The sequence below is a fragment of the Carassius auratus genome, chromosome 38, assembly GCF_003368295.1.
Source record: "Carassius auratus strain Wakin chromosome 38, ASM336829v1, whole genome shotgun sequence".
In the NCBI taxonomy this organism is placed as follows: domain Eukaryota; kingdom Metazoa; phylum Chordata; class Actinopteri; order Cypriniformes; family Cyprinidae; genus Carassius; species Carassius auratus.
The window spans coordinates 17143880-17168993 of record NC_039280.1 but is presented as its reverse complement, the minus strand read 5'-3'; the positions used below and the strand labels follow the sequence as shown (position 1 = coordinate 17168993).

Sequence of the window (25114 nt, the reverse complement as noted above, 5' to 3'; positions counted from 1 at the left end):
AATAACACCATGAGAGACTGAGGGAGGGACACACAGAGAGATAACAGAACAGAATGAGAGGGAGAGAAAAGATGCTGGACTCTCTCAGAGGAGGGGAAGGGGAATGAGCCCCACTGGGAGCATTATCCAACCCTGTAGGGCCAAAGAGCCCGCTCAGGATTTCCACACTCCAGTTGTAAACAAAGAGCCTTTTGATGCTCTCCCAGCCTCAAAGACATGGATGACTACTCAATCATGTGACCACAGAGCAGCCCCGCCGTTCACACGTACACCATAGCCACACACAGAGTTACACCCGTCGACATGCACAAAGTCACATTACTGATGGAATGGAGACCTTTCGACAAAAGGAGGCAGCTTGTGCACCTGCAGAAAGGGACAAAGATATGCAAAAATGTGCTGTCATTTCTTGAGATCCGAATGTGCGTGATCACAAATGAACACAACATGTCTTATTTAGAGATTTTCCGGCATCTCTCTCTCTCTCACATACACACACACACACATATCTGCAAAGAGAGGCATGGGCTCTATTCAATCTTTCTCTCTTTTTTTGCTAGTGCTGAGCACTCTGAGAAACAGCGAGAGGCAGAAAAACATGTCATGCAAGAGGGAGCCTATTGTGCCATGAAGGGAACAGATGGAACCTCCCACAAACCACTGGGGTCTTCATTCTCCTACCTCCCTAAAAAAACTGCATCACAAACAGCAACATTGGCTCTGCTCACCCATAATGCACCTTTGCTTCTAAATCCACTCAGGCGTTATAACAAAGATGTGAGGGTGTCCATGTGCAATCTTGCAGGCAGAGATTCAGTTATGTGTGACTAACACTCGCTGTGCACGTCACGGGAATCCCCAAACACAACTTATGCATACCCTGTCTAGGCATTGCCTCTTAAATGCTTCTCCCAGCAGTCGCTCACAATCTATGGGGCTCAAACTCTCATCGTGAGCACATGTGCCAGCGGGAGAATTAGGCAAGAAGAGTTTGAGAATCTCAAAAAATGTGTAGTAGAAAGAAATTAGTCATAACTTCTGGAGAAATATAGCACAGACACTGGACTAAGATGAATCTTTCTAGAGTGCATGTGTGAACTGCCTCACTATCAAATGAAGTATACTTTGGGCTTTAGATGTACAGTAGATAGCATCCTTCCTTAAATGTTAAACTACATGATTCTTTTACCCATTGTATCTAAGAAAATAATATAATTTAACATTTATTTCCATAGTTTGGGATGGGTTACAGTGGGTTATGAAGTTACGGATAGGGATTTGGGACAGATATGTAACTCTTAACCAGGGGTGTTCCTGGATGGTCTCTGTCCTGTAGAGTTTAACTCTAATTAAACACAACTGTAGCAGATAATCAAGGTCTGCAGGATTACTAGAAGCGTCCATGTGGGTGTGCTGAAGCAGGCTGAAGATAAACTCTGCAGGACAGTGGCCTTCCAGGAGCTGGATTGGACACCCCTGAACAATGAGCAACAGTGATGCTTCTGAGAGCAGGCACCGTGAATCTCACAAAATTCAAACACCCATAAAAGCTCAGATACCACAAATGGATGGATAAGCTGGAAGTATCTCATCCAAAGAAGGAAGTGTTGAGTGCTAGTGTACACTAATCTAGGCCATGCTGGGTAGAGGGTAGCTTGGGTACTTCGGCCCCTGCCGGCCCTTGCTGCTTACTTAACTTCTCCTCTTCTTCAACACCACTGCTGGTGCAGCTGAAGAACCACATGGGCCAAAAAGAGGAGGTTTGTGTGTGTACATTGTGTGGTAGTAGTGCTTCCACACCCAATTTCAAATTTCACTTTATCTTCAGCCCTGACAATTAGAGCTGCCTCTATCTGTCATGGCTTCAGGCTGGGAGCCATGGAGGGGCGGCTGACAGACAGGACTTTAATTAAAGTAGTCCCTTCAGCAATGACCATTTATGCCTAGCTACCACTAACACGGGGTGTGGAAAGCTCACAGATAGTGGTAAGTGCTTCACCTCACCACAGGTTTAGATGCTACCTACCGGCTTATGTTCTAAATAAAGGCCTTAAAATTATTTCTGAAATTAACTTTCTCCGGGGTGTGCATGTAATTTGGTGCTGAAGTTGTGTGTTATAGTTCAGCTTAGCATAGCTGAAAATACTCACAGCGAAGTGACGCGAGGCGCCTGTTTTTTATTTCCAGGAATATGAATCATCTGTGACATGTAGGAGGTTAAGAGCTTTAGTTTGAGTAGAACATGGAACATGCAATTTTCACGTGCTAACATTAAATATTATCCATCTCTCATGGACATAGGACATTTGGCTATGAGCTCATATCCTACGCTCCCGGGCTTCTATGAAACTTCAAACAACTATGAACTCTGAACAAAATTATAAATGCAACACTTTTGTTTTTGTCACCATTTTTCATGAGCTGAACTCAAAGATTTAAGACTTTTTCTACAGTATGTACACAAAAGGCCTATTTCTCTCAAATATTGTTCACAAATCTGTCTAAATCTGTGTTGGTGAGCACTTCTCCATTGCCGATATAAGTCATCCACCTCACAGGTGTGGCATACCAAGACGCTGATTAGACAGCATGATTAATGTACAGGTGTGCCTTAGGCTGGCCACAATAAAAAGCCAGTCTAAAATGTACATTTTAATCACACAGCACAATGCCCCAGATGTTGCCACGTTTTGAGGGAGTGTGCAATTAGCATGCTGACTGCAGGAATGTCCACCAGAGCTGTTGCTTGTGAATTGAATGTTAATTTCTCTACCATAAGCCATCTCTAAACGTGTTTCAGAGAATTTGGCAGAACACCCAACCGGCCTCACAACAGCAGACTCCACCTGACTGCAGTTCGTCATCGTAACCAACTTGAGTGGGAAAATTATCACATTTTATGTCGTCTGGCACTTTGTAGAGGTGTTCTCTTCATGGATGAATCCCATTTTTTTAACTGTACAGGACAGGTGGCAGACAGCGTGTATGGCATCGTGTGGGTGAGTAGTTTGCTGATGGCCCATGGTGACGGTGGGGTTATGGTATGGGCAGGTGTATGTTATGGACAACAAACACAGGTGCATTTTATTGATGGCATTTTGAATGCAGAGAGATACCGTGATGAGATCCTGAGGCCCATTGTTGTGCCATTCATCCATAACCATCACCTCATGTTGCAGCATGATAATGCACAGCCCCATGTTGCAAGGATCGGTACACAATTCCTGGAAGCTGAAAACATCCCAGTTCTTGCATGGCCAGCATACTCACCGGACATGTCACCCATTGAGCATGTTTGGGATGCTCTGGATCGGCGTATATGACAGCATGTTCCAGTTCCTGCCAATATCCAGCAACTACACACAGCCAATGAAGAGGAGTGGACCAACATCCCACAGGTCACAATCAACAAACTGATCAACTCTATGCGAAGGAGAAGTGTTGCTCTGATTGAGGCAAATGGTGATCACACCAGATACTAACTGGTTTTCAGAACCTCCTGACCTCCTGGACCCGCCAATACAATAAAACAGCACATTTTAGACTGGCCTTTTATTGTGGCCAGCGTAAGGCACACCTGTGCAATAATCATGCTGTCTAATCAGCATCTTGACATGCCGCACCTGTGAGGTGGATGGATTACCTGGGCAACGGAAGTGCTTACTAACACATATTTAGACAGATTTGTGAACAGTATTTGAGAGGAATAGGCCTTTTGTGTACATAGAAAAAGTCTTAAGATCTTTGAGTTCAGCTATTGAAAAATAGGGGGCAAAAGCATTCATAATTTAGTATGAAGATAAATATTATTATCATTTCACATTTCAGAGCATTAGGATAACTTCTATGGTCAAATGATAACTACGTAAAAAAAAAAAAAAAAAAAAAAAAAAATTAAAGGCACAAATTGTAAGATTCTTTTAAAATATCCAAAAAACCACTACAACAGTGTTATATATTTTGCTGACTTGTGTACTTAGATTATCCCAAATGTTTCAAAGAGTGTTTAAATCCAGAGAAATAAGGAATTTTTTACTAGTGACACGGACCATGTCCATAGTGTTATTGTGTCACTAGCCAATGACGTCATAATCCCTCGATTTCGAATATACCGGTGATGACCACACAGAGTAGCATTATAACAGGTCTTTCAAAAGTATCTAGTATGATAAACAGGGCTGCTTTTTTCCCCCAACATAAGCATGACCGGAAGAAGGGGAAGTCGACTGTGGCATAATAAAAGCTCTGCTGCTTTCAAGCCGTGTGTTACGCTCATTCGGCGGCCTCGTTTCGCTTTCATGGCTTTCAGTCTCACCCTGCTTCATTCTACTATGTTAATAAATCATTAGTTCATCCATGAACATTATTTCTGCCTGAGTCCCGTCGGATTGCATCGGCTGTTGGAATGAAGACGACAACTCCCATGATTCCACACTCAGTCACGGCGTCATCAAACTATGCCTTTGTTTCTGTTTGTTTTGAATACGCACCCTCTAGTGGCAAACATTACATATTGTGCCTTTAAATGACAAGTCCACCATCTCACATACAGCATATTTAAATATGGTGCATAGTGACATTTCAGATGTGACTTTTCCCTCACGTAAAGTTATCATGTGACTTCAGAAGACTTGGAATAGAGTGCAAGTTTTACAGGTTATATGGGTTACAGTTACAGTACTCTTATGTTCTTTTTTTTCAGCTTGACAGCCTCTAGTCACCATTCACTTTTATTGAATGGAAAAGATCAGCATGTTGCCACTGGTAATATGTAAATGAGCTTTCCTTCCTGCATATGAGAGACAGAGGAGCTCAGGGGAGTCTGGTGAGACCTTGCCTCAGTCAGCACAATCAGATGCAATTGTGAAGCAAAGGCTTTTATATATTTGTCACAAAGTCATTGATGATAATTGCTTTTGACTGTGTTAGCAGTATCCTGCTGGTCACTGGCTTCCTGCGTGCACCACACCAACTGCTGCCACTCCTGCCAGTGCTGCTGATTATGATGATGAGAGGAACGGTGGTGATGTAGATAATGATGATGATTTAAAATAGATGACGCCAAGCTGATGACTCCTGGTGTGCTGCTATGAAGTGCCTTGGTTGCTAGCTTTCCCCGGACAGTAGACTGCCAATCCAGGAAGTGAACGCCCCCCACCCCTGAATTTGTTTTATAATGCATGTCAGTTCACTCTGGGAATGGTCTGATATAAATTTTGTTGACATTTTCCGCAAACACCAATGGTGCACTTCTAGCCTTATCCACATGTGGAGAAGCAGAGTGCAGCTCAAATGCCACAAGATGCGATCAATCACTATGCAAATTTCAGCAGGGATTATAAAGATCTTTACAGAAGTTTGAGCAGAACACTAGTGGTCGTTATCTTAGCACAAACAGAAAGAAAAAAAACCCTGCCTCCATCTGTTTGACGGAGAAAAGTCCCTGTAGGCAAACACAGAGGTGTTAATGGATTTTACCTTGGGATGTGGGGGGAGTACTATCTGACATCATACACAGCAGCAGGATTGATAAGGAAGGGGCAGCCTCTCTGTGGGCTGTCTGGGAGTTAGCTGCCAGACAAGGGAATTGCTCTTAGATGAAGGATCAAGTTAAATGTTATGCTGCTGTCGCAGTAGTAGCTGTAGACTGTGTCCACTCTGAGACCCAAAGTGTAGGTCCACTGATTGGGGAGGTGTGACTGTTCACACTGAGCTTATTGAAGGTGCTGGCAGTTGCCATGACAGCCAACTGAAGCAATAACATATCATCTTTCCTCCTGTGGCCACATAATATACTGGTCTTGCTAAAACTTGACTTGAAAGTCTTTAAATTGCACTGTCAGTGGTCACATTTTAAAGGGTTGGTTCATCCAAATACGAAAATTCTGTCACTTATTACTCACCCTCATTTCATTTCTAAAATCGCAAGACCTTTGTTCATCTTCAGAACACAAATTAGGATGTTTCTGATGAACTTCCAGAGCGTTCTGACCCTGCATAGACAACAACGCAACTACCATGGTCAAGACCCAGAAAAGTAGTAAGAACATTGTTAAAATAGTCCATGTGACATCAATGGTTCGACGGTAATGTTATGATGCTATGTGAATATTTTTTGTGCGCAGTGAAAACAAAAATAATGTCTTTATTCAACAATTTTATCTCTTCCGGGTCAGTCTGCCGTCATTCATGAGAGTAACACAAGAAGCCGTTATTTTTGTTTTCTTTGCGCATAACAATGATTTTAGTAGCATTTATTCTCATTTGCATATATGTGCCTTTCAGCCCCAGTTCAACTCGATCCCAAATCAAATATACCTAAACCAGCTAATCATGGTGTTTAAGGTAACTTGAAAGCTACAAGAAGGTATATTGGAGCAGGGTTGGAACTGAGGTCTGCAGGAAGTTACCTCCCAAGACCACGGTTGGAGACCTCTGACTCAGGGTGTGAGCCAGTAGCTCTTGTATGTTAGAGGTGGGTTTTTATCAAGGTTGAAGCTAAAGTCAAGTCAACTCTACAGGGCTGTGGCACTCCAGGACTGTTGGCCAGCCTTGCTGTCATTGTCATGTCATTAGCACATATGCTACCCCACTATACTCAAGTAATTCTCAACCCTTGTCCTGAAGTACACCCAACTCTGCACCTTTTTATATTTTTCCCTAATCAAACTCACCTGAATCTACTCACAAGCTCGTTAATAAAGACACAAAAACATGAAATGACTGTGTCAGATAAAAGTGACTTTCAAAATGAGTACTGTTAAGGTTACTCCAAAACCAGGGTTGAGAACCACTGCACTACACCACAATTCTGACCAAAATAAAACAATTTGTACAGTTGTAGGCCCCATAATGTTAACACTGCAAGGATGCCACATCATATGCACAATTTATACCACAAACATTTTTAATAGGGCATACATGTATATACACAGAGCGAAACAATCGGTCATATGCTTTAAAGTTGACAGGACAGCAGGGAAAAAGAAAGGAAAACTTTAAGCTAGACTCACCAAAATAAAAGTTTCTGTAAGCACCAATTTCAATCCCTGTTGTAAACTTCCATACAAGGCCAGTCTCATAAATTGTGCGGAAGTACTCATAACTAAAGCTTTTTTTTTTTTTTTTTTTTTTTTTTAACTATGGTACATTTTGCAACAATGCAGCACAGAGTAAGCAGCATTTTTAAGCATCTGAATTCTCAGCACTTCATGAATGCCCGATGGCTAATTAAATAATTGAGGTAGGACTCAATGGTCATGCAGTAGTCATTAGACTCTCAGAGCTCTGGAATCTGTCTACAACAGTTCGTACTGTATAAACTAAAGACTATGTCCTTAATGCACTTACTTCCTCATCACATGACTTTACTTTTAAGGTCCCATGCCCTCATAAATCCTAATAATAGAATGTTTCCCCTGAATTCTATAAGCTCAACATTTGATGTGTATTATCATCTATTCATGTCAGGTACATTAACTCAGCTGCCTTCACAGTATAGTTTATATATGCAGATACATAAGACCAGGGGCATGTCTAGAGGGGTGGCACACAGTGGGACAAGTGCTGCTTGAAGTTGGACACACCGTGGCCAACTTTTTTCTCTCTTTCACATCAGAAAAGCATTTATTTTCAATGAAAATTAAGTAAACAATCAAAAAGTTAAGGGAAGGTGTAGGGAGGGCTTTATTGTCCCAATAAGGTGGCATCCATTAAATTAGACTCAATAAGTTATTATTGCATACTGTTTTAAAATGTACTACAATACTGAGGTGCAGATAATTGCCACTATTTGCAGTAAGTAGTATAAAAAGCAGAAAATCCTGCTATTTTAACATAGTATAGTATAGTATATCTATAGAATCTATAAATATTTGCACTTAGCGCACATATGACAAAAAAATAGTGTAAATAGCCGCTGCCTTTTTGAATAACTGCCAAACTAATGCCGGCGATGCAATGTTGCCAGATGTTGCTATTAATATAAACAAAAAACCTATAAATAAATAAAATAAACCAAAATTATGTAAAATATTTTGGAAATTAGATAAGATAAAGTTATCGCTGACCCTAAATCGCAACTTCCTACTTTATTAACTTTCTAAAGTGTTAAATGTAGTGGAAAAACAAGTCAAAAAGGCTTACAATAGCTGGATCTGGCAACACACACACACACACATATATATATATATATATATATGTATATATATATATATTGTTCTTAGTTGTGTAATTCATCCGTGATGCACCAGCACCAGCAGCAATACATTCAAGGTTTTTTTCAAGAAGAAACCATGCATGTCAATGACAGGTAGATGCAGTAGAGTGCAGTGCAGGTCAGAGCCAATCCACCAACCAGGGCCAGGTTCTCCAGCAAATTAGTAGCCCTGAACCTGGCACACATACACAGTCTGTTTGGACAATAAAAGAAGTTGAGAACAATTATTGTCTGTTCAAAGGTTTTTAATTATAAAAAGAGAGTGCTGTGCCATTTTTATGTCATCCCACTTGTGTGGTTATTTATGTCATCAACCCCCCTGTGCCACACCATTAAAAAATCCTAGAATCGCCCCTGCATAAGACAGCATCATTTATGTTTATTCACACACATCACTCACATACTAACCAACACACATGAAAAATGGATTCCATTATCATTAGCATATTTCCATTAGCATAAGCTAATGATTCAGTAGGCTAATGATAACAAAAATAGTCCAAATTAATTAGACCAACACTCCTTTCGAGCACTGAATAGAATACATTATTTACAATAAAAATTTTGCTTGACTTTCATGCTTTAGCTGCATTCTTTTTGGAACAGTTTTTGATTGGATGTACTTCTATGATGCTTTATAACCCTGCTTAGCCGAATAGATCTACAGCAGTGTGTATTCTTGCATACTCCAGCTGCCTCACTGACATTTCAAGCATTTAAAATACTTTAATTTACGACCATACAGGTTGACTTGACCCTGTTCTTCCAACCCTTTCATACAGAGTTAAATGACAATGATGCAAGGGTTAGCTTAGAGAATGTTTCGAGTGACTGATTACTCAACCACACCAGCCCTGCACAGCACTTCCCATTTGTCAGGAGAGCATTTGGAGAATGTTTCACTTCCCACTCATCAAGTGACACCAAAAGGAAAGGAAACGAAAGAGGAAAATGTTTTAATGGCCGCATGCAATCATACACACATTCACAATGTGCTGTGACTTTTACTAATACAAGAGCATTACTAATACACACATGCTAATACTGTTACTAATATAAGAATACATAACAAGATCCAGTATCTCTTTCACCATGGCACATACTGCAGCTTTATGAAGTTATATCTATAAAAATCAAGCAAATGTATTGAATAACTTCGAACAAAACCAGCAGATGTAAAGCTAAACAAAAGTCAATGTCAGATATTCTTACATATTTGAAGAAGTGTCTTATTTAAACAGTTATTTTATGGGTGTGTAGCTGTAACATGACCAACAAATCCAAATACTTGAAAGTCTCTGAGAACCTGACACCTTGTAATTTTGGAGACCTCAGGAAGGTTCTGGAAAATGGTGGCGCTGGAGTCTAAATGATTCCTGATGGTTTTACACCTAATTCTTAAATATTTTGCAGTTAACATGTCTTTTCTTCTCCACCTGTTTTTTTCTGACCTTGCTGACCCAGTGAGCATTTTGCTGTTCAATGGTCATGTCTTAACTTTGCAATTTCTATATAACATTAGATTGTAATATTTATCATAGGTGATTTAATACTTTTTGACTTTTCAACCTGAATTAAACCTCTTTTTTGGCTAATTTTATCTGTAAAAGGAAACATGCCTAATAGTTCTACACACCTGAATATAAGGAGTTTTTCACTTCCAGCCTCCATGGACACTTATATATTACTTATTTATTATTAAATACAAAATTAATAGTAGTTACAAAAATTTACTTGGTTTGGAATTGGTAAAAAGTGCTTGGAAAAAAGTATCATCAGCATACTTGTTGCATGATGTCATAATACGTTGTCCTTTTACAAATATGAATTATGTTAAATGTTTTATTTGTTTACTGAAGCTGCCTGGAATGTTTGGGTTTAAGTGTCCAGTAATTTGCCACAAAGCAATCAGTGACAACCAGTTTTAAAAGGCAAGTGCTGATGATTAGATATATTTGCACTTGGAGAGTTGGATATAATAGTGTGCATAAAAACATACTCGCTAACTAATGTAACTTTGGTTCCCTGAGATATGGGAATGAATAATGCGTCTTGCTTAAGACACTTTGGACTGGGGAAAACTCCTTTTTTTTTCAGAATACTAAAGCCTTTTTCAATCACGCAGTGTAACTGAACGGCCATTGGTTCAACTTGCAGTGTATTTCAAACGAACCAATGGCTCTGCAGCAGAGCTGAATATTGGCGTGACATCTGGCTATATAAGTGTGTGCTTCGCCATAGGATCCTCACGTTACTTCAACTGAAGCAATGACCAAGTTGTGCAGCTAAATGGCACGAGCAGCAACGCAGTACTTGTTCCTGTATCTCAGTGAGCTGAGGTTACATTAGTAACTGAGTACGTACCTAATCGATACTTCAATTGTACTGTGTCTTGCATAAGAAGCTTTGAGAAACCAGTACAATCCCGCCGTGCTATGTTAGAGGAATGACCAATGTTTGAACCAAGGGCCAAGAGAGACCAAGTAATTGTAGGGAAGCCCCACAGGAAGCGATAGAGCCAAACTCACAGAGGTCGACCGGAGCTAAGGAATTGTAAAAAAAAAAAAAAAAAAAAAAAAGGAACAGCCTCGGAACCCAGTGGGGCCAAGAGCATACAGAGCAGGCAAATGCCTGATTCAGCACTGGTTTTGCTAGAATAAGTCCATTGAAGCAGAAAGGACCCAGGCCTGTAAGGCCAGGACGTTCAGATTATAAAACTTGGTAAATGTGGACAGTGAAGCCCAGCCGGCCACTGCACAAATCTCTGCAATGGAAACCCTGCTAGACCAAGCCCAGGTAGAGGCCTGCAGATCACCTATATGCTTTACCAATGCTAACGACAGTAGCAGATCGGTTTTTAGCATCAGGGGGATGAATGTCAATGGACTGTAGTGGCTCAAGAGGAGAGCTCTTCAGAGCCCTCAACACCATGGTCCCATGTAGGGATGGTGACAGGACGAGGTGGATTGTGCCATATAAGCCCTTTTAAAAAGTGAAAAACAAGGTTGTTCCTGCCCACTGACTGGTTAGAAATGTGCTCTTGTAGTCGCCAGATAGCAGCAGGGGACCTGAAGACCACGCTACTGGAGACCCTGCAGGCAGCTGAAGAGCAGCGAGCAGAAAGGGATCTTGATCCACTGGGAGGCCTGTTCACGGAGAAGGATTCTAGTCTTGTAGTGCGATGATCTTGTAGAAATCGGAGGATCCTATGGCGAAGTGCACGCTTATATAGCCAGATGCCCCGCCCATATTGCCGGGCTCTTGCGGGCTGTACCGCCATTGGCTCAGGCATCTCCTCTGCTGAGCCATTGGATTATTTTAAATACACTGCACTCCGTGACTGAAAAAGGCTTCAGTATTCTGAGAAAAAAAGTTTTCCCCAAAGCGTCTGGAGCAAGACGCAGTATGAGTGAAGTACCGATAGAGAACTCCAATTTATGTGAATAGTTAAACATTGCAGTGAGACACATCATAAAGTCACTCACACACACATATAGCCTGTGTACAGAACCCGTAGCGATGCTTGCAGGGGCCAATTTATTGTGTGAACAAAGCCTATGGCATATACCGTAACTTCAAAAGCCCACTTCCTGTTATTTTGACACATATAACGTCAGATATCCAAAATAAGCATGATGTGTTATATTCAAGAGTCTTTTGCAACTACAATGAATAGAAAGGAAGTGTCTAACAAGGAGACCAGTGCTACTCACCGCAGGCACGAGTAGCTTGTTAACCTCCTCCACTGCACGCTTAAGCTTGATCTCAGCCCGGTTCTGGGCATCCTCCACCGTGATGAGCACATGGAGGTCCTCATTCAGATGCTCCCAGTTGGGTTTGCCTCGGTTTTGTTCCTCCTGGACAAAGAGAGAAGGAGAGAGAAAAGTTTCAGATGCACTGCTGTTGTACAAAATGTTGACTGCTACAATCAAGAAGGTCTATAAGAAAGCAAAATTAGCAAAAAATAATAGACAGTTCATGCACTCAACTGTTGCATCTTTTCCTGTGTCCCAAAGGAGGAGGGACTTCAATAGACGGTAGAGAGTGTATTGTGCACATTGTAAGTGCATAGTGTATACTTGTCATTTGGGACAAAAACCTTGATCCTTCGGCTGAAATGTACATGTTTTAACAGAGTTGACCAGAAATATGATATGTGTTTGATATGATGAGGTTCAAGAAAGATGTTGGGACTTGTCCCAGCTCCCACTCTTGCTGTGGAGTTTGATACCTTGATAACACCAAAGTGCGACTGCAAATCTAATAAAAACAGACTACAACAGAGAGGATGCGAAAGTAAAAATAAAACGGAGAAGCTGCTACTTTGATCCGCAGCGTGATACAAAGCAGAAGTCAGGATACCATGTATATGTCATCCTGTGAGACAGAGCTCTATAAAAGAGACCTCGTAAAATTCATACAGTCTCAAGATAGGCAGTGACAAAAGCTTCACAGCTAGCAGAGAGAAGCAACAATAGCATGAGCAACAAATCAAAACTAGATCACTGCTGAAGCGAGTCAGAGCTCAGCACCGCTCAAAGCTGATGTAAATTTATTCAGTTAATATGTTTTTAACTCCGCTTAATATACAGAGACAACTATAAGTACGCCATTTGTATGTTGTAAAATAGTAACACTGTGAGGCGCTTTCAAAACATTGCTCTGTTTGTTTAAAAATCTAGACCAGAAGCACACAGCACCAGCAACTCAATGGAGTGAGTTTGTGGCGTGGCTATCTGTTCCGGCAGACCAAAGGCAGACAGGGAACAGTGGAAGTGCTTGTGAAACATGTTCGGAAACATTAGTAGGGCCAGCATGAGATCAGAAAGTGCACCCAAGCAACCGCATAGCAACTGCATAATAACCAAAGCATTGTGGTGCCAAATTTGCACGGGCAAATACCACTCAAATATATATATATATATATATATATATAACTAAAATCAAAGTCAACATTAAGTTGAAGGGGCTCGTTACACTTCACCTACACCACCGCTTTTGTTTGTCTGTATTGGGCTTGTTTTGCTGTTTTTCTTGTTTTCCTGAAGGATTTCCAAATGAAAAATCAAGATCTTATTTTATGCAATAATCAGATATGCAAACACAGTTTGCAAGTTTTTTTTTTTTTTTGACTGCAAATGGGAAATTGATGGCAATCAGCATCGGCGTCTGTGTTCCCGCGCTCTGCCTGCTGATTTTCATTAAGAATCCATTGTTGCTTCTTTTGGTGTGAAGCGAGGAAGGGTGGAAACAGGGCTGCATATCCCCAAAAACACTCAATATGATTTACCATTCAGGATGGTGGTGCTCGGGTGTTTTGCGGTCACTTCATTTTTGTCTCCATTTGCCTCTTTGGTTTCGTTTGGCTGATTTACTTGGCTTTCTTTGGTTGTGACAAGTGCTAAAAATTGATCTTCTGAGGTTGATTGTCACAGCGCAGCAACCCGCCCACAGTCACACTGTCAATAACGCTTGAAGAAAGCCAGCCAGGAGGGATCAGAGTAGAGGTGGTGTGTACATACGTGTATGTGTCAGTCTTTCTGAGGGTAAGATACAGCTAAGACCACAGGCTGGATGTCTTGCATAAGGCGGTGGCTGTTTCTTCTGCGTTGACAGGCTGGCAGTCAAGGTGACGCGCATATTTCAGGAAATATGTCCGACTGTGGGGCCCTTGTTTACACCTCTTTCCCCTCGCACACTGTCTTTGAGTTGCCCCTGCCATAGCCAAACAGCAGTGCAATCAGTTTCCATAAATCCATTGTCCCGCTCTTTTGTAATCCTTACTGAGGCAGTAATGCCGCTCTGAAGGAGCGCCCACCCCTCTGAGGAAAGCTCTGGGAACTAATATCATGAGAGGACGAAGGAACACGCAGTGGGGAGTGTAATGAGACACAAGCTTGTTCTTCAACATACTCACCAATATATTTCACAGTGACCATGTTTACTTACACACCATTGTCCGATTAAGGTCTATATTCTGGTTCAGCATTTAAAGGGATAGTTGAAACATAAATTAAAACTAAGATGTTCTAATGCTGTATTGCTTTCTTTCTTTTTTAAGTCCCTATAAGGAAAAATTTAAAGGAATGTTGTGTTCGTGCTTAATGGCTGTGAATAGCAACAAGCTTTAAGATGTTAAAAAAGACACAAAAGTAGCACAGAATGATCTCATGACACTTGACATACTCCAAGTGTTCTGGGTATACACTATAGGTTTTGGTGAAAAACAAACTGGAATTTGATGTATGAGTATGATGACAGGACACAAAATACTATCAAGCACTCCAACGCAGCTCAATTCTTTCGCGAAAGATAGATAAAAAGGCACACAGGAAATAAAAACCTCGAAAAATTAGATACCACCCGCCAAATCAAGGCCAAATCACAGAGATGTCAATTCACACAGGACTAATATTATCACAGGACCTCTGTGTTCGCAAACGACCTACCTGTGTATGGTAGGTCTTTTGCAGGGGAATTTTTACTTTACAAATGACAGACATGGCGATTCACAAGGATTTGTAATACTAATCCCGTGCGATTAGGGCAAAAGTTTGGCAATGCATGAAGCACAGCTCAATCAGAAGTCTTTGAAACCAAACAGGTTTCTGTTCTGAATTTATGTCACCAATTTGCAAACAAATGCAAAATCTCCATGGGAAGTCTTACAAATTTAAAAGGCAATCCCAATCTTGTTGAACTGAAATCCTATGATTGGATTTTACCCAAGAAATTCCACCAAATTACAGTATAAATGACTACACCTTTATTCCCAAAGAGCTGTTTAGGAATATTCATGTATGCATGCGATCAGCCTTACAGCATGAATGGAGCAGGATATGTATGCAGCTATTTGCTTGCTCTTGTGACTTATTTCAATCCAGTCTTAGTAGTACAGTGACTTACATCACAGTAGTTCACAGTAATTTAGTTAACTCATTAATTCTCATTCACGTCTTTGAGAACAGCATACAAAAATGCAATGAGTTATGAAATGTAGGTCATAAGACTTGCAGCGCTATCAGCTGTCTGTATGTTGATTTATATTCCTTTCTTTAAAGACTGAACAAAATTTGTCCTCATATTCCAGCTTAATGTGTAGTGACAGCTATAAGTAAACCATTTGCAGTTTGATTTCCATAAACAGTGTAACACTGTGACTCATTATAACATTGCTTTGTTTTGTCTCACATACTGTAGCAATGCTGAGTTATTTATTGGTCTGACCAATTGCAGATGGTGCAGGGAAATCAAACCTTTTTCTCTTTCTGTTTGTTAATACTAAAAACATTACTTTAGTATTTAAATGACAGAATTCAGATTGATACTAGTACATGAAAGCTGTCTTGTTCAGATTTAGAAACCAGAATATTGGCATTATCGGTTAATGGAAACCAGGTTAACACTTAACGTTAACATAACAACAATATGAACAAATTCTGATATTTAATGTGCATGTAAACATGGTCATGGTTCAGAGCAAGTTCATGTTTTGATGACTCGGTGATTAAGGTCAACCATGTTGCTGATTAGAAACGATGAAAAATCTCCAAGGATCACTGCTGCAGGACTGACACATCTGATTTCATTATCTTGTTTGTACAATGTATACATTTCTCAGGAAAAACTCTGAGAGAATACAAAACGCCAGTTTGGCTGTCTCTCTCGGGATAGATTTAGGAGATCGACAAAGAGCTTTGCCCTCAAATCCAGACGATTTGGTGGTTGTGTAAAAGCAAGATACATCAAAGCGTCTTGTTAGAGGATTTTAAAGAACAAAGGAAAATAGGTTCACATCTGTTTTTAGAGATCTTTCATCAGGTTTCCTGCCAGACAAACATATAGACCAACATTTCAGTTTATAATTGTGTTTTCATGCCAGCATTCACTTGCGTTTGTTTATCTGTGTTTATCTGTGAATCCTAATTTCTAAATCCTAGTTTGACCGATGTCGGATATGGTAGTTTTGACGAAAGCAATATGTATTTTAATTGAAGTATGAGTTACATAAATATGTAATTGTTATTGATCAGTATATTCTATACAGTATAACCTGTAGATGTAATGCAACACATATAAATGATAAATTTAAAAGTAACTTCACAAAATGTACAGTAACTTTAACACTTATACAAGTGTCCCAATTTACTTGAATTCAACCTATATTATCTTTCTTTGTTTTGTTTTTTTTTAAATCCTTTTTAATCCTGTATATTTGAAAATGTGCCATTAAAAAAATTAAAAATAAATAAAGTCCTGATCAGACTGAAATGATCAGGAACTTAAAAAAATAACTATTTAGAGAGTTTTGAGTATTGAAAGTCGTTTTCATAATATGATGAACTATTTTGCTAAAACAAGTATAATAAAATGTGATGGTTTATAATTTGACCCCTATATAATAGACATAAAACACTGAATATAACAGTGATATTTACATGTACAATCACTTTAATATGCATGCAAAATGTGAAAAGGAGACCCAGAAATAAAATACTGTCACACACACACATGCGGGTCTGTTTAGTGATGCTGCGAGAGGATGAATCTGAAGTGATTGTGACGGCTCTAATAACAGTAATTGCTAGCGGGCCCAGCACTGCAGCTGAGTCTCTCTGACAGGCCCAGTCAGAACAAAGATGACAGCAACTACATCAGCAAGAAAACACGCTCCATATTAACTTTGTATATCAGTGTCAAGAGTCCCTACGTGCCCTTGGCTGATCAACATTTTATTTAGTGCACGTTACTTTTTCTTCGAATCCCAAGGCTTAGTTTTGAAGGATGAAACTAGACTTTTTAAATTAATCAGTATTGTTTGAAACGGGATATAATTCTGTTAATTTTGAATATTTGATGCTTATTTTTCGTATTTTTCATTTAAATGACATTTGTTGTCATCAACCTTATTTTTTTAAAAACACAAGTTAATAATATTATTAACTGTAATCTTTATAAAATCTAAAAATTTATATCAATTTATCATTTTGTTCATTATAATGCTGTAATTCCTAAACTAATTTACTTTAATATCAAGCATTTAAAATTAATTTCATATTGTGCTATACAGTAAAATATCTTTTAAAAATGAACAAGGAACTGATAAGAAACACTTTGTAACCAGTAATTCCCACCTGTCAAATATCGTGTGTTTACACATCTGCCACAGCAATGTATGTTCAATATGGATACTGTTCAACAGTAAATGAGTGCTGGATGGATGCTCACAGCAGTAAAAAAAAAAAAAAACTAGTCTCTTTCCTTTACATCAAATTTGTGCTTAAGGCATAGGTGCGACAGAGAAAGACTAACTAAATTATATTTAAAAGCAATCCACAGAGTGACAATGTTTTAACAGCAAAAACGCTCAATGTATCTTGTGAGATTAAGCTGTTGAAAGCTACTGTTACAGCAAGAAGTGTGAGTGCATGAACTACAGAAGCAGGCAGAGAGAAAATCACCTATGACACTAATAGACATTAACTGCTTGTGGAATTGCTGTTTAAACAGCTCTGCTATACCTGGAGAAAATATTCAATGACAAAAATGTCAGAAGAATGCATACAGTCGCAAACCCTTCACCAGAGACTGAGCTTTGACATGAAACATAAATGTTCACACTTTTAAGAGCTCTCAAAGGAATTGGGCACTGGTATTACAGTACAAACCCGATTCCAAAAAAGTTGGGACACTGTACAAATTTTGAGTAAAAAATGAATGAAATAATATACAAATCTCATAAACTATAGAACATAGAATATAGATAACATATAAAATGTTGAAAGTGAGACATTTTGAAATGTCATGCCAAATATTGGCTCATTTTGGATTTCATGAGAGCTACAAATTCCCAAAAAGTTGGGAAAGGTGGCAATAATAGGCCGGAAAAGTTAAATGTACATATGAAGAACAGTTGGAGGACCAATTTGCAACTTATCAACTTATAAGGTCAATTTGCAACATGATTGGGCATAAAAAGAGCCTCTCAGAGTATCAGAGTGTCTCTCAGAAGTCAAGATGGGAAGAGGATCACCAATTCCCCCAATGCTGCTGTGAAAAATAGTGGAGCAATATCAGAAAGGAGTTTCTCAGAGAAAATTGCAAGAAAAGTTATGATCATCTACAGTGCATAATATCATCCAAAGATTCAGAGAATCTGGAACAATCTCTGTGCATAAGGGTCAAGGCCTGAAAACCATACTGAATGCCCGTGATCTTCGGGCCCTTAGAGTGCACTGCATCACATACAGGAATGCTACTGTAATGGAAATCACAACATGGGCTCAGGAATACTTCCAGAAAACATTCCACCGTGCCATTCGCCGTTGCCGGCTAAAACTCTATAGGTCAAAAAAGAAGCCATATCTAAACATGATCTTGAAGCGCAGGCGTTTTCTCTGGGCCAAGGCTTATTTAAAATGGACTGTGGCAGAGTAGAAAACTGTTCTGTGGTCAGACGAATAAAAATTTGAAGACCTTGCATTTTCCAACATGACAATGCCAGACCACATACTGCATCAATTAATACATCATGGCTGCGTAGAAGAAGGATCCGGGTACTGAAATGGCCAGTCTGCAGTCCAGATTTTCAACCATAGAAAACATTTGGTGCATCATAAAGAGGAAGATGCGACAAAGAAGACCTAAGACAGCTGAGCAACTAGAAGCCTGTATTAGACAAGAATGGGACAACATTACTATTCCTAAACTTGAGTAACCTGTCTCCTCAGTCCCCAGACTTTTGCAGACTGTTATAAAAGAAGAGAGGATGCCACACAGTGGTAAACATGGCCTTCTCCTAACTTTTTGGAGATGTGTTGATACCATGAAATTTAAAATCAACTTATTTTCACCTTAAAATTATACATTTTCTCATGATTTGATATGCCATCTATGTTGTATTCTGAATAAAATATTGAAATTTGAAACTTCCACATCATTGCATTCTGTTTTTATTCTCAATTTGTATAGTGTCCCAATCAATGATTGGAATCATGTTTGTATAATTGAATGAAATACTTGCAATTAATATATTGCTTGGATAGAAATGTTTAATTAGAATGAATGGCTTTTGAATCTAAACCGAGGAATTCAAGATAGATTCTATTGCTTTTAGAAATCCCTCTCCTTTACCAGCTGCATTATTGATGCATACAGCATTATCAGATCTGTAACAAAAAATTGTGAGACCCATTACATCTTGAAGTTGACCACTTCAGGGATTTGCAGATTTTCATGAATGACATGCGTTGTGCTCCTGTGGAGGTTGCAGATTCCATGTGGACCTACTTATTGGCTTATTCTACCTACTGTATATGCAATTGATTCTAGATTATTCCTGTCTCAGGCAAACATCCTTGTTTTGTGGTCCAGGGTCATTGGACCCAACAATATGCATTGTTGCATGAATAATAAATGACTGATAAAATTAAACACCCCTAACCTATAGTAATGTATTAACAAATTTTGATGCAATAAATATGGTATAATTTAACAATGGTCATCCCTCCAAAACACCTCTCTTTCACAAACATCTACATGTCTCTCTGTTTTAATTTTTTTAGGCTATATAATGAGTTGTATTTTTAGGGGCTATTACAGCACAGTTCTTAACCCCACCCCAGACTTTACTAATTTTTAAAGCCTGGCCATGGCCATGCATCAGACATCCAATTACAGTGAATGACAGATGCATGGTAGGAGGTGAGGAGATCATGTGAAACAAAGGACACAGGCATGAGCTTTTCCACTTATCTACCGGAGCAGCTTGAGACAGCAGAACCTTTAAACACACATGTGAATGTTTGCACAAGAGCTTCAATTGACCCCGTCAGCATTGAACGGGTCATACTATCAGAAAGGGGCCATCGATGGTGTGCGCACGCAGCTGAGATCTGATCCTCAGACGACCAGCTGCGCTCTGACAGGATGCAGAGCCGATCCAGATGTGCATGAAACGCTGGAGATGACAACAGTGCTTTTCACAAAGCACTTGTTTTATTTTCCTCTGGATCCTCCTCGCGGTCACCCGGGATGGGCTCGGATAACTATCCGCTTCCAGCACTTGTGCAAATACGGGTCCTGCCCAACTTATGGAAACACAAATGCGCCTCCAGATCAGATACATATGTGATCGCATGTGTGTGATCGTGCACATCTGCGCAGTAGTGAAGGCATACTGTGCTCTGCTGCCAAAAATACCAATAATCCCAATGATAATAAACTGGGTGTTTGTGTTCATATGAACATGTGTGTTTGCTCAAGTGTTAATGATGGACAGTGCATGTGACCCCGTGCTTCCAGACCATCCCGTGACCCCCACCGCCCCGGCGTCGCTGGCCCAGCGTGTCATACGTTGACTGGGGTTCGACTGGGAGATGAGCCCTGGCAGGGCCAAAGGATCCAGCCCCCACTCATCTGGGGCCAAGGACAATGTTTGAACACCTGCCCACGGCTCTCAGGAGCGAGGGGAGGGCTTGTTATTCCCTGCAAAGGATCACTGCTGGGCAGTGCAGACTGGAGCGCTCTAGTTTACTCTCGAACAAACTGTACTCATGTAAACTCTGTCCAATCGCGAGTGCCGGTGCGTCTGTCATCCGGACAAACGTCGAGCCACAGTTGCTGACTGAGTGGATTTTGAGTGCGTGTTCAAAATTAGCAATATGTTAAAGCATATGGATGTGTGAAGACGAATCTAGCCAATCAGATTCCTCCATCTGGTGTGATCGTGAGTTTGTCATGATTGTTCATGCACGTGTTATGTGTCTCCAGAGTCCAAAATGAACACTCATCAATTAACATGATGTTCTGGAACTGCAGTGCTACATGGTTTAAATTATAAACTGATAGCCTGACCAACGTAAACGTAAGAGAAGTCAATAAAAACTAAAAAACTAAAAGCAGAATATCATGACTTTTTTTCTGTAGTGGAAAATAACATATTTATACAATAGTATTCCATTCCACAAAAGGAACAACATCATGTTATTGTCTCTGCTGAGAAATAAAGACTGTGATTCTGTAAGTGACACAATCATACAATGAAATTAAAACAGGTAAACAACTGCAACATATATAAATATATAAATATTTACTTTTTTTTTTTAACTGGTTCTATTTAGGATTAGGATGAGGATTAAGGTATCTGAAATATATCTATGGTTCATGAAAACATGAAAAAGTTATTAAGTAATTAAATGTTTATTTATTTATTAAGTACATTTTCTTCACATTTACGATTAATGTTTTTACAAATATTTTTGGGAAACTTACTATGAATTAATTGAACAAATATCAAGTAAAAGTTAGAAACACTTAATTAAATTAATGACCTAATCTAAAGTGCCTTTTCAATATTTTCTCGTAATAACCATAAACAATGACTTTACAACTGAAAAATCACTATTTGTATATATTAAGGTATTAACAAGAGACTAAAGTTTTGAATGAACTTTAAACTAATGGTTAGCAAATGATTTAAGGGTTAATTCAGGATAATTGTGACCTCGAACCTGATTTGAACCTACAGTATAAGTGCTTTTTTACTGTATACTTATAAAATGTTACACAAATGACACTCTCTATCTCTATGTACATGTGTGTTTATTATAAGAGTGTAAGTATGTGTTAGGGAATGTTTGTACATGTGTGTGTTTGTAGCTCTTACCTTCTTTTTGTCCCTCATGGAGCCTTTCCCTCTCACCATGATCTTACATCCTGTCTCTGCCTCCAGCTGTTTGGCCGTGAGCCCCCGCGGACCCAAGATCCGGCCCACAAAATTAAACTGCAACACACAAACAAACACATCTCACTCACTGCATCTGCGTCCTGATGGAGCCATAAAGGATTTGACATTTGACAAGTCAAAAACACTAACAAATTTACATTTCGTGTTTACTTTTGAATTTCTTCTCTATAGTGAAACATTATTATGCAGGGGGCAATATACATAATATTCTTAAGTTTGAAACCATTTTAATATAATTCCTAATTCCTAACACACACACACACACACAGGCTCCTACCTGGATGCTTATCACACGCAGCACAAGAATTATAATTACCATTTTTAAGCCTGCACCACAATATTTAGCTGATCTGATTCATCCTCATTCTCCTGCTTTCTACTCTTAGGCCTTCTGGAGACAGTTTATGGTACAAAAGCTGTCAATGGGGCAGTGATCTTACAAAAAGCACTAAAATGTACAATTTAGGTACTAATATACATAATTTAGGTAGTGATATGTACCTTTCAGGTACTAATAAGCACCCTTAAGGGATAAATACGGTTTTGTTATCACCGCAGTTACAGTTTTATAGCTTTTTACAGAGAGAGGACTGTTCTTCATCGGATGGAGGGTCTTTCAGTGTCTTGACCCCTACAGTACAAACTGGAAATCCCTTCTACAGGGTCTCAGTGAAACTGTATATCATCCACATTCAAAATGCAATCGAAAACGCATCTGTTTACTCAGGGTTATTGAAACGTTTATGCATTGTTCTTGGGTTTGTAAAAAATTGGTAAGTATATATATATATATATATATATATATATATATATATATATATATATATATATATATATATATATATAAGCATATTTCAATAATTCTTCAAAAACCATTTCAATTTATTACACATAAAACATCACTTGCTTCTAAAACTGTGAATACAGATACTGCAACAGGCTGATACTTTTGGCCCCACATTAACATTGTGGCATTTTTGACCCTGGCTAAGTTTAAAAGTGATCACAGATGTGCGAGATGTTTTAAAGAGGGTGACTGACATTCGCTGGGACATACTTTATTAAAGCAGGCTGCCTAAGTGCTATCGTGAAGCTCATCAGCTGGGACTCAACAGCCTCCCAGATCGCCTCCTCTGGGCCTTCACTGACAAGATAAGAGCCGGCAACTGTTCACCGAATCGATCAGGTACATCAGCACTGACCTGAAAGCTGTCGGTCAAAGGGTCATGCTGGAGAACTGGCCGGCAAGTGTGGGTTAGTTTGTGTTACAGTTATAATATCAGACCAACTCTGAATGTGTGTCAAGTATGTCTCATACTTTTTTTTAATGTAACAAATAAATGCCAAAAATATAGTAAAAGGCAGTAATAATGTTAACCATTTTCTATTTGAATACATTTTATAATGTCATTTATCCCAGTGACGCAAAGAACAGCATTTATAGGAAACCGAAATGTCCTGTAACATTATAGATGTCTCAGGGATTCAGTGCATAATTGCTGAATAAAAGTTCTTAAAAAAATACTGATTGACTTTTCAAAGTAATTCATTGCATATGTCAGTACAGTAAGCGCATTAAAAGGGACCTGTTATGCAAAATTCACTTTCACATATTGCTTGTACATACAGTACAGTAAATGTGTGTTGGTAGTGTGTGAACACAACTACGTCTAGACACCTGAGTAGATTTATTTTTTCAGGTTTCTTGGATGAATATAAAGTTTAAAATATTTTCAAATAGAAAGCAGTTAATGTATTTCAAATTGTAAAAATATTTCCCAATATTACTGCTTTTATTGTATTTTGGATCAAATAAATGCAGGCTTGGTGAACAGAAGAGACTTATTTAAAAAACATAAAAAATCTTACTGTCCAAAAACGTTTGACTGGTGTAGTGTAGTTAAAAAAAAATAAAAAATAAAATACAATATTTGACCTGTTACTTCAGATTATTTAACATGCAACTCATTAACCCCAGACCACAATTATTTCTGCATAATCTTGTGCATTGTGTGAAACTGTAGAGTCATGTGATCTATTTGTATCTTTATTTTTTCAGGAAGTTGGCATGCTGCATTTCTTTCTCTCATTTAGGGAACTCCATTCTAATCCAGTCAGTGTGACGTGCAGCAGCGGTTTGTTTTGCAGCCTTGCATTCTGTGAAATCCCATTTTACACTACAGGCCTCCTGCTCTAATCAATAAGCCTTCGGGGTCTGCTTTATCAGTGTGTTTGGTATTCCGACACTACGCTCTTTTCACATGAATGACTCCATGCATAATCGACTACTGGTAAAACACAGTCACTGAGTATGTGTTTGTGCAGCTTTTATTTTTTATTCTGGCACCCTTCATCCCTGTCCAGGAGCCTTGTGGATATGAATGAAAAGAAGCAATTAAATTTTTCCTTGGAGGCACAAAGCACAAGGGCGTGCATTACATTTGTATGCGTGTGCATTCACCCTTCAAATAAAAGTTTGTGTTTATTTCTGCATGTACATAAAAAAGGTGACTATCAATGCACCTTTTTATTATTAGTAAACCTATTGCAATATACATATGGCACTTTTTACATGCTAATAAATCATTTTTGAATGAAAGTGTCCAATGTCTAAGAGCATCACACAGTCAAGATTAACACATTTCCACTGATGGTTTGCATATATTGCATATATACCCTTATTGTATGAATATAATTAAAATGATCAGGGATAATCACCTATTAATGTGCATGCAATGCAATTAGTTTATAAAATATTTAATGTTTTCTTGCATGCACAGTCAAACCAAGGTTTTATTAACTTTTATTTAGTCTTAAAAAACTGAATAAATGGGCCACATATAAATATATGTATTCCACTAAAAAAAAAGGAGAAAGATTTATACTCCTTAAAGGATAATTGATATTTATATACAGTAAATATGAGCCCTCTTGAAGCACCAATGGAAATAACAAGCCCTTTCGGAAGCCAAGCCATCTCAAAGGTCATGTATGCTCAGAGCCACTATCGCTACGTGATGGAAAACTGCTCGGTATATCAAATCAAAGTCTTTTCTTTAGGCCTGCACAGGCGAATTTCCAAGGTGCCCTTGGAGATTGAGTAATCAGTGCAAGAGACTCCAGAAGGAACGGCTTCACTCAGAAAGCAG

General features: G+C 39.0%; 1 protein-coding gene across 4 annotated transcripts in view; it reads right to left on the bottom strand.

Moving 5' to 3' along the window:
* Positions 1-25114, bottom strand: part of LOC113057248 (protein quaking) — a 122172-nt gene that overhangs the window by 42767 nt on the left and 54291 nt on the right. For all 4 annotated transcript variants that reach the window (XM_026224494.1, XM_026224495.1, XM_026224492.1 and 1 more), the window contains exons 3-4: positions 21885-22001; positions 11932-12075 (exon numbers count right to left, since the gene is read on the bottom strand). In XM_026224494.1, the coding sequence (XP_026080279.1) occupies positions 11932-12075; positions 21885-22001 (261 nt within the window). The remainder of the gene's footprint in view (positions 1-11931; positions 12076-21884; positions 22002-25114) is intronic.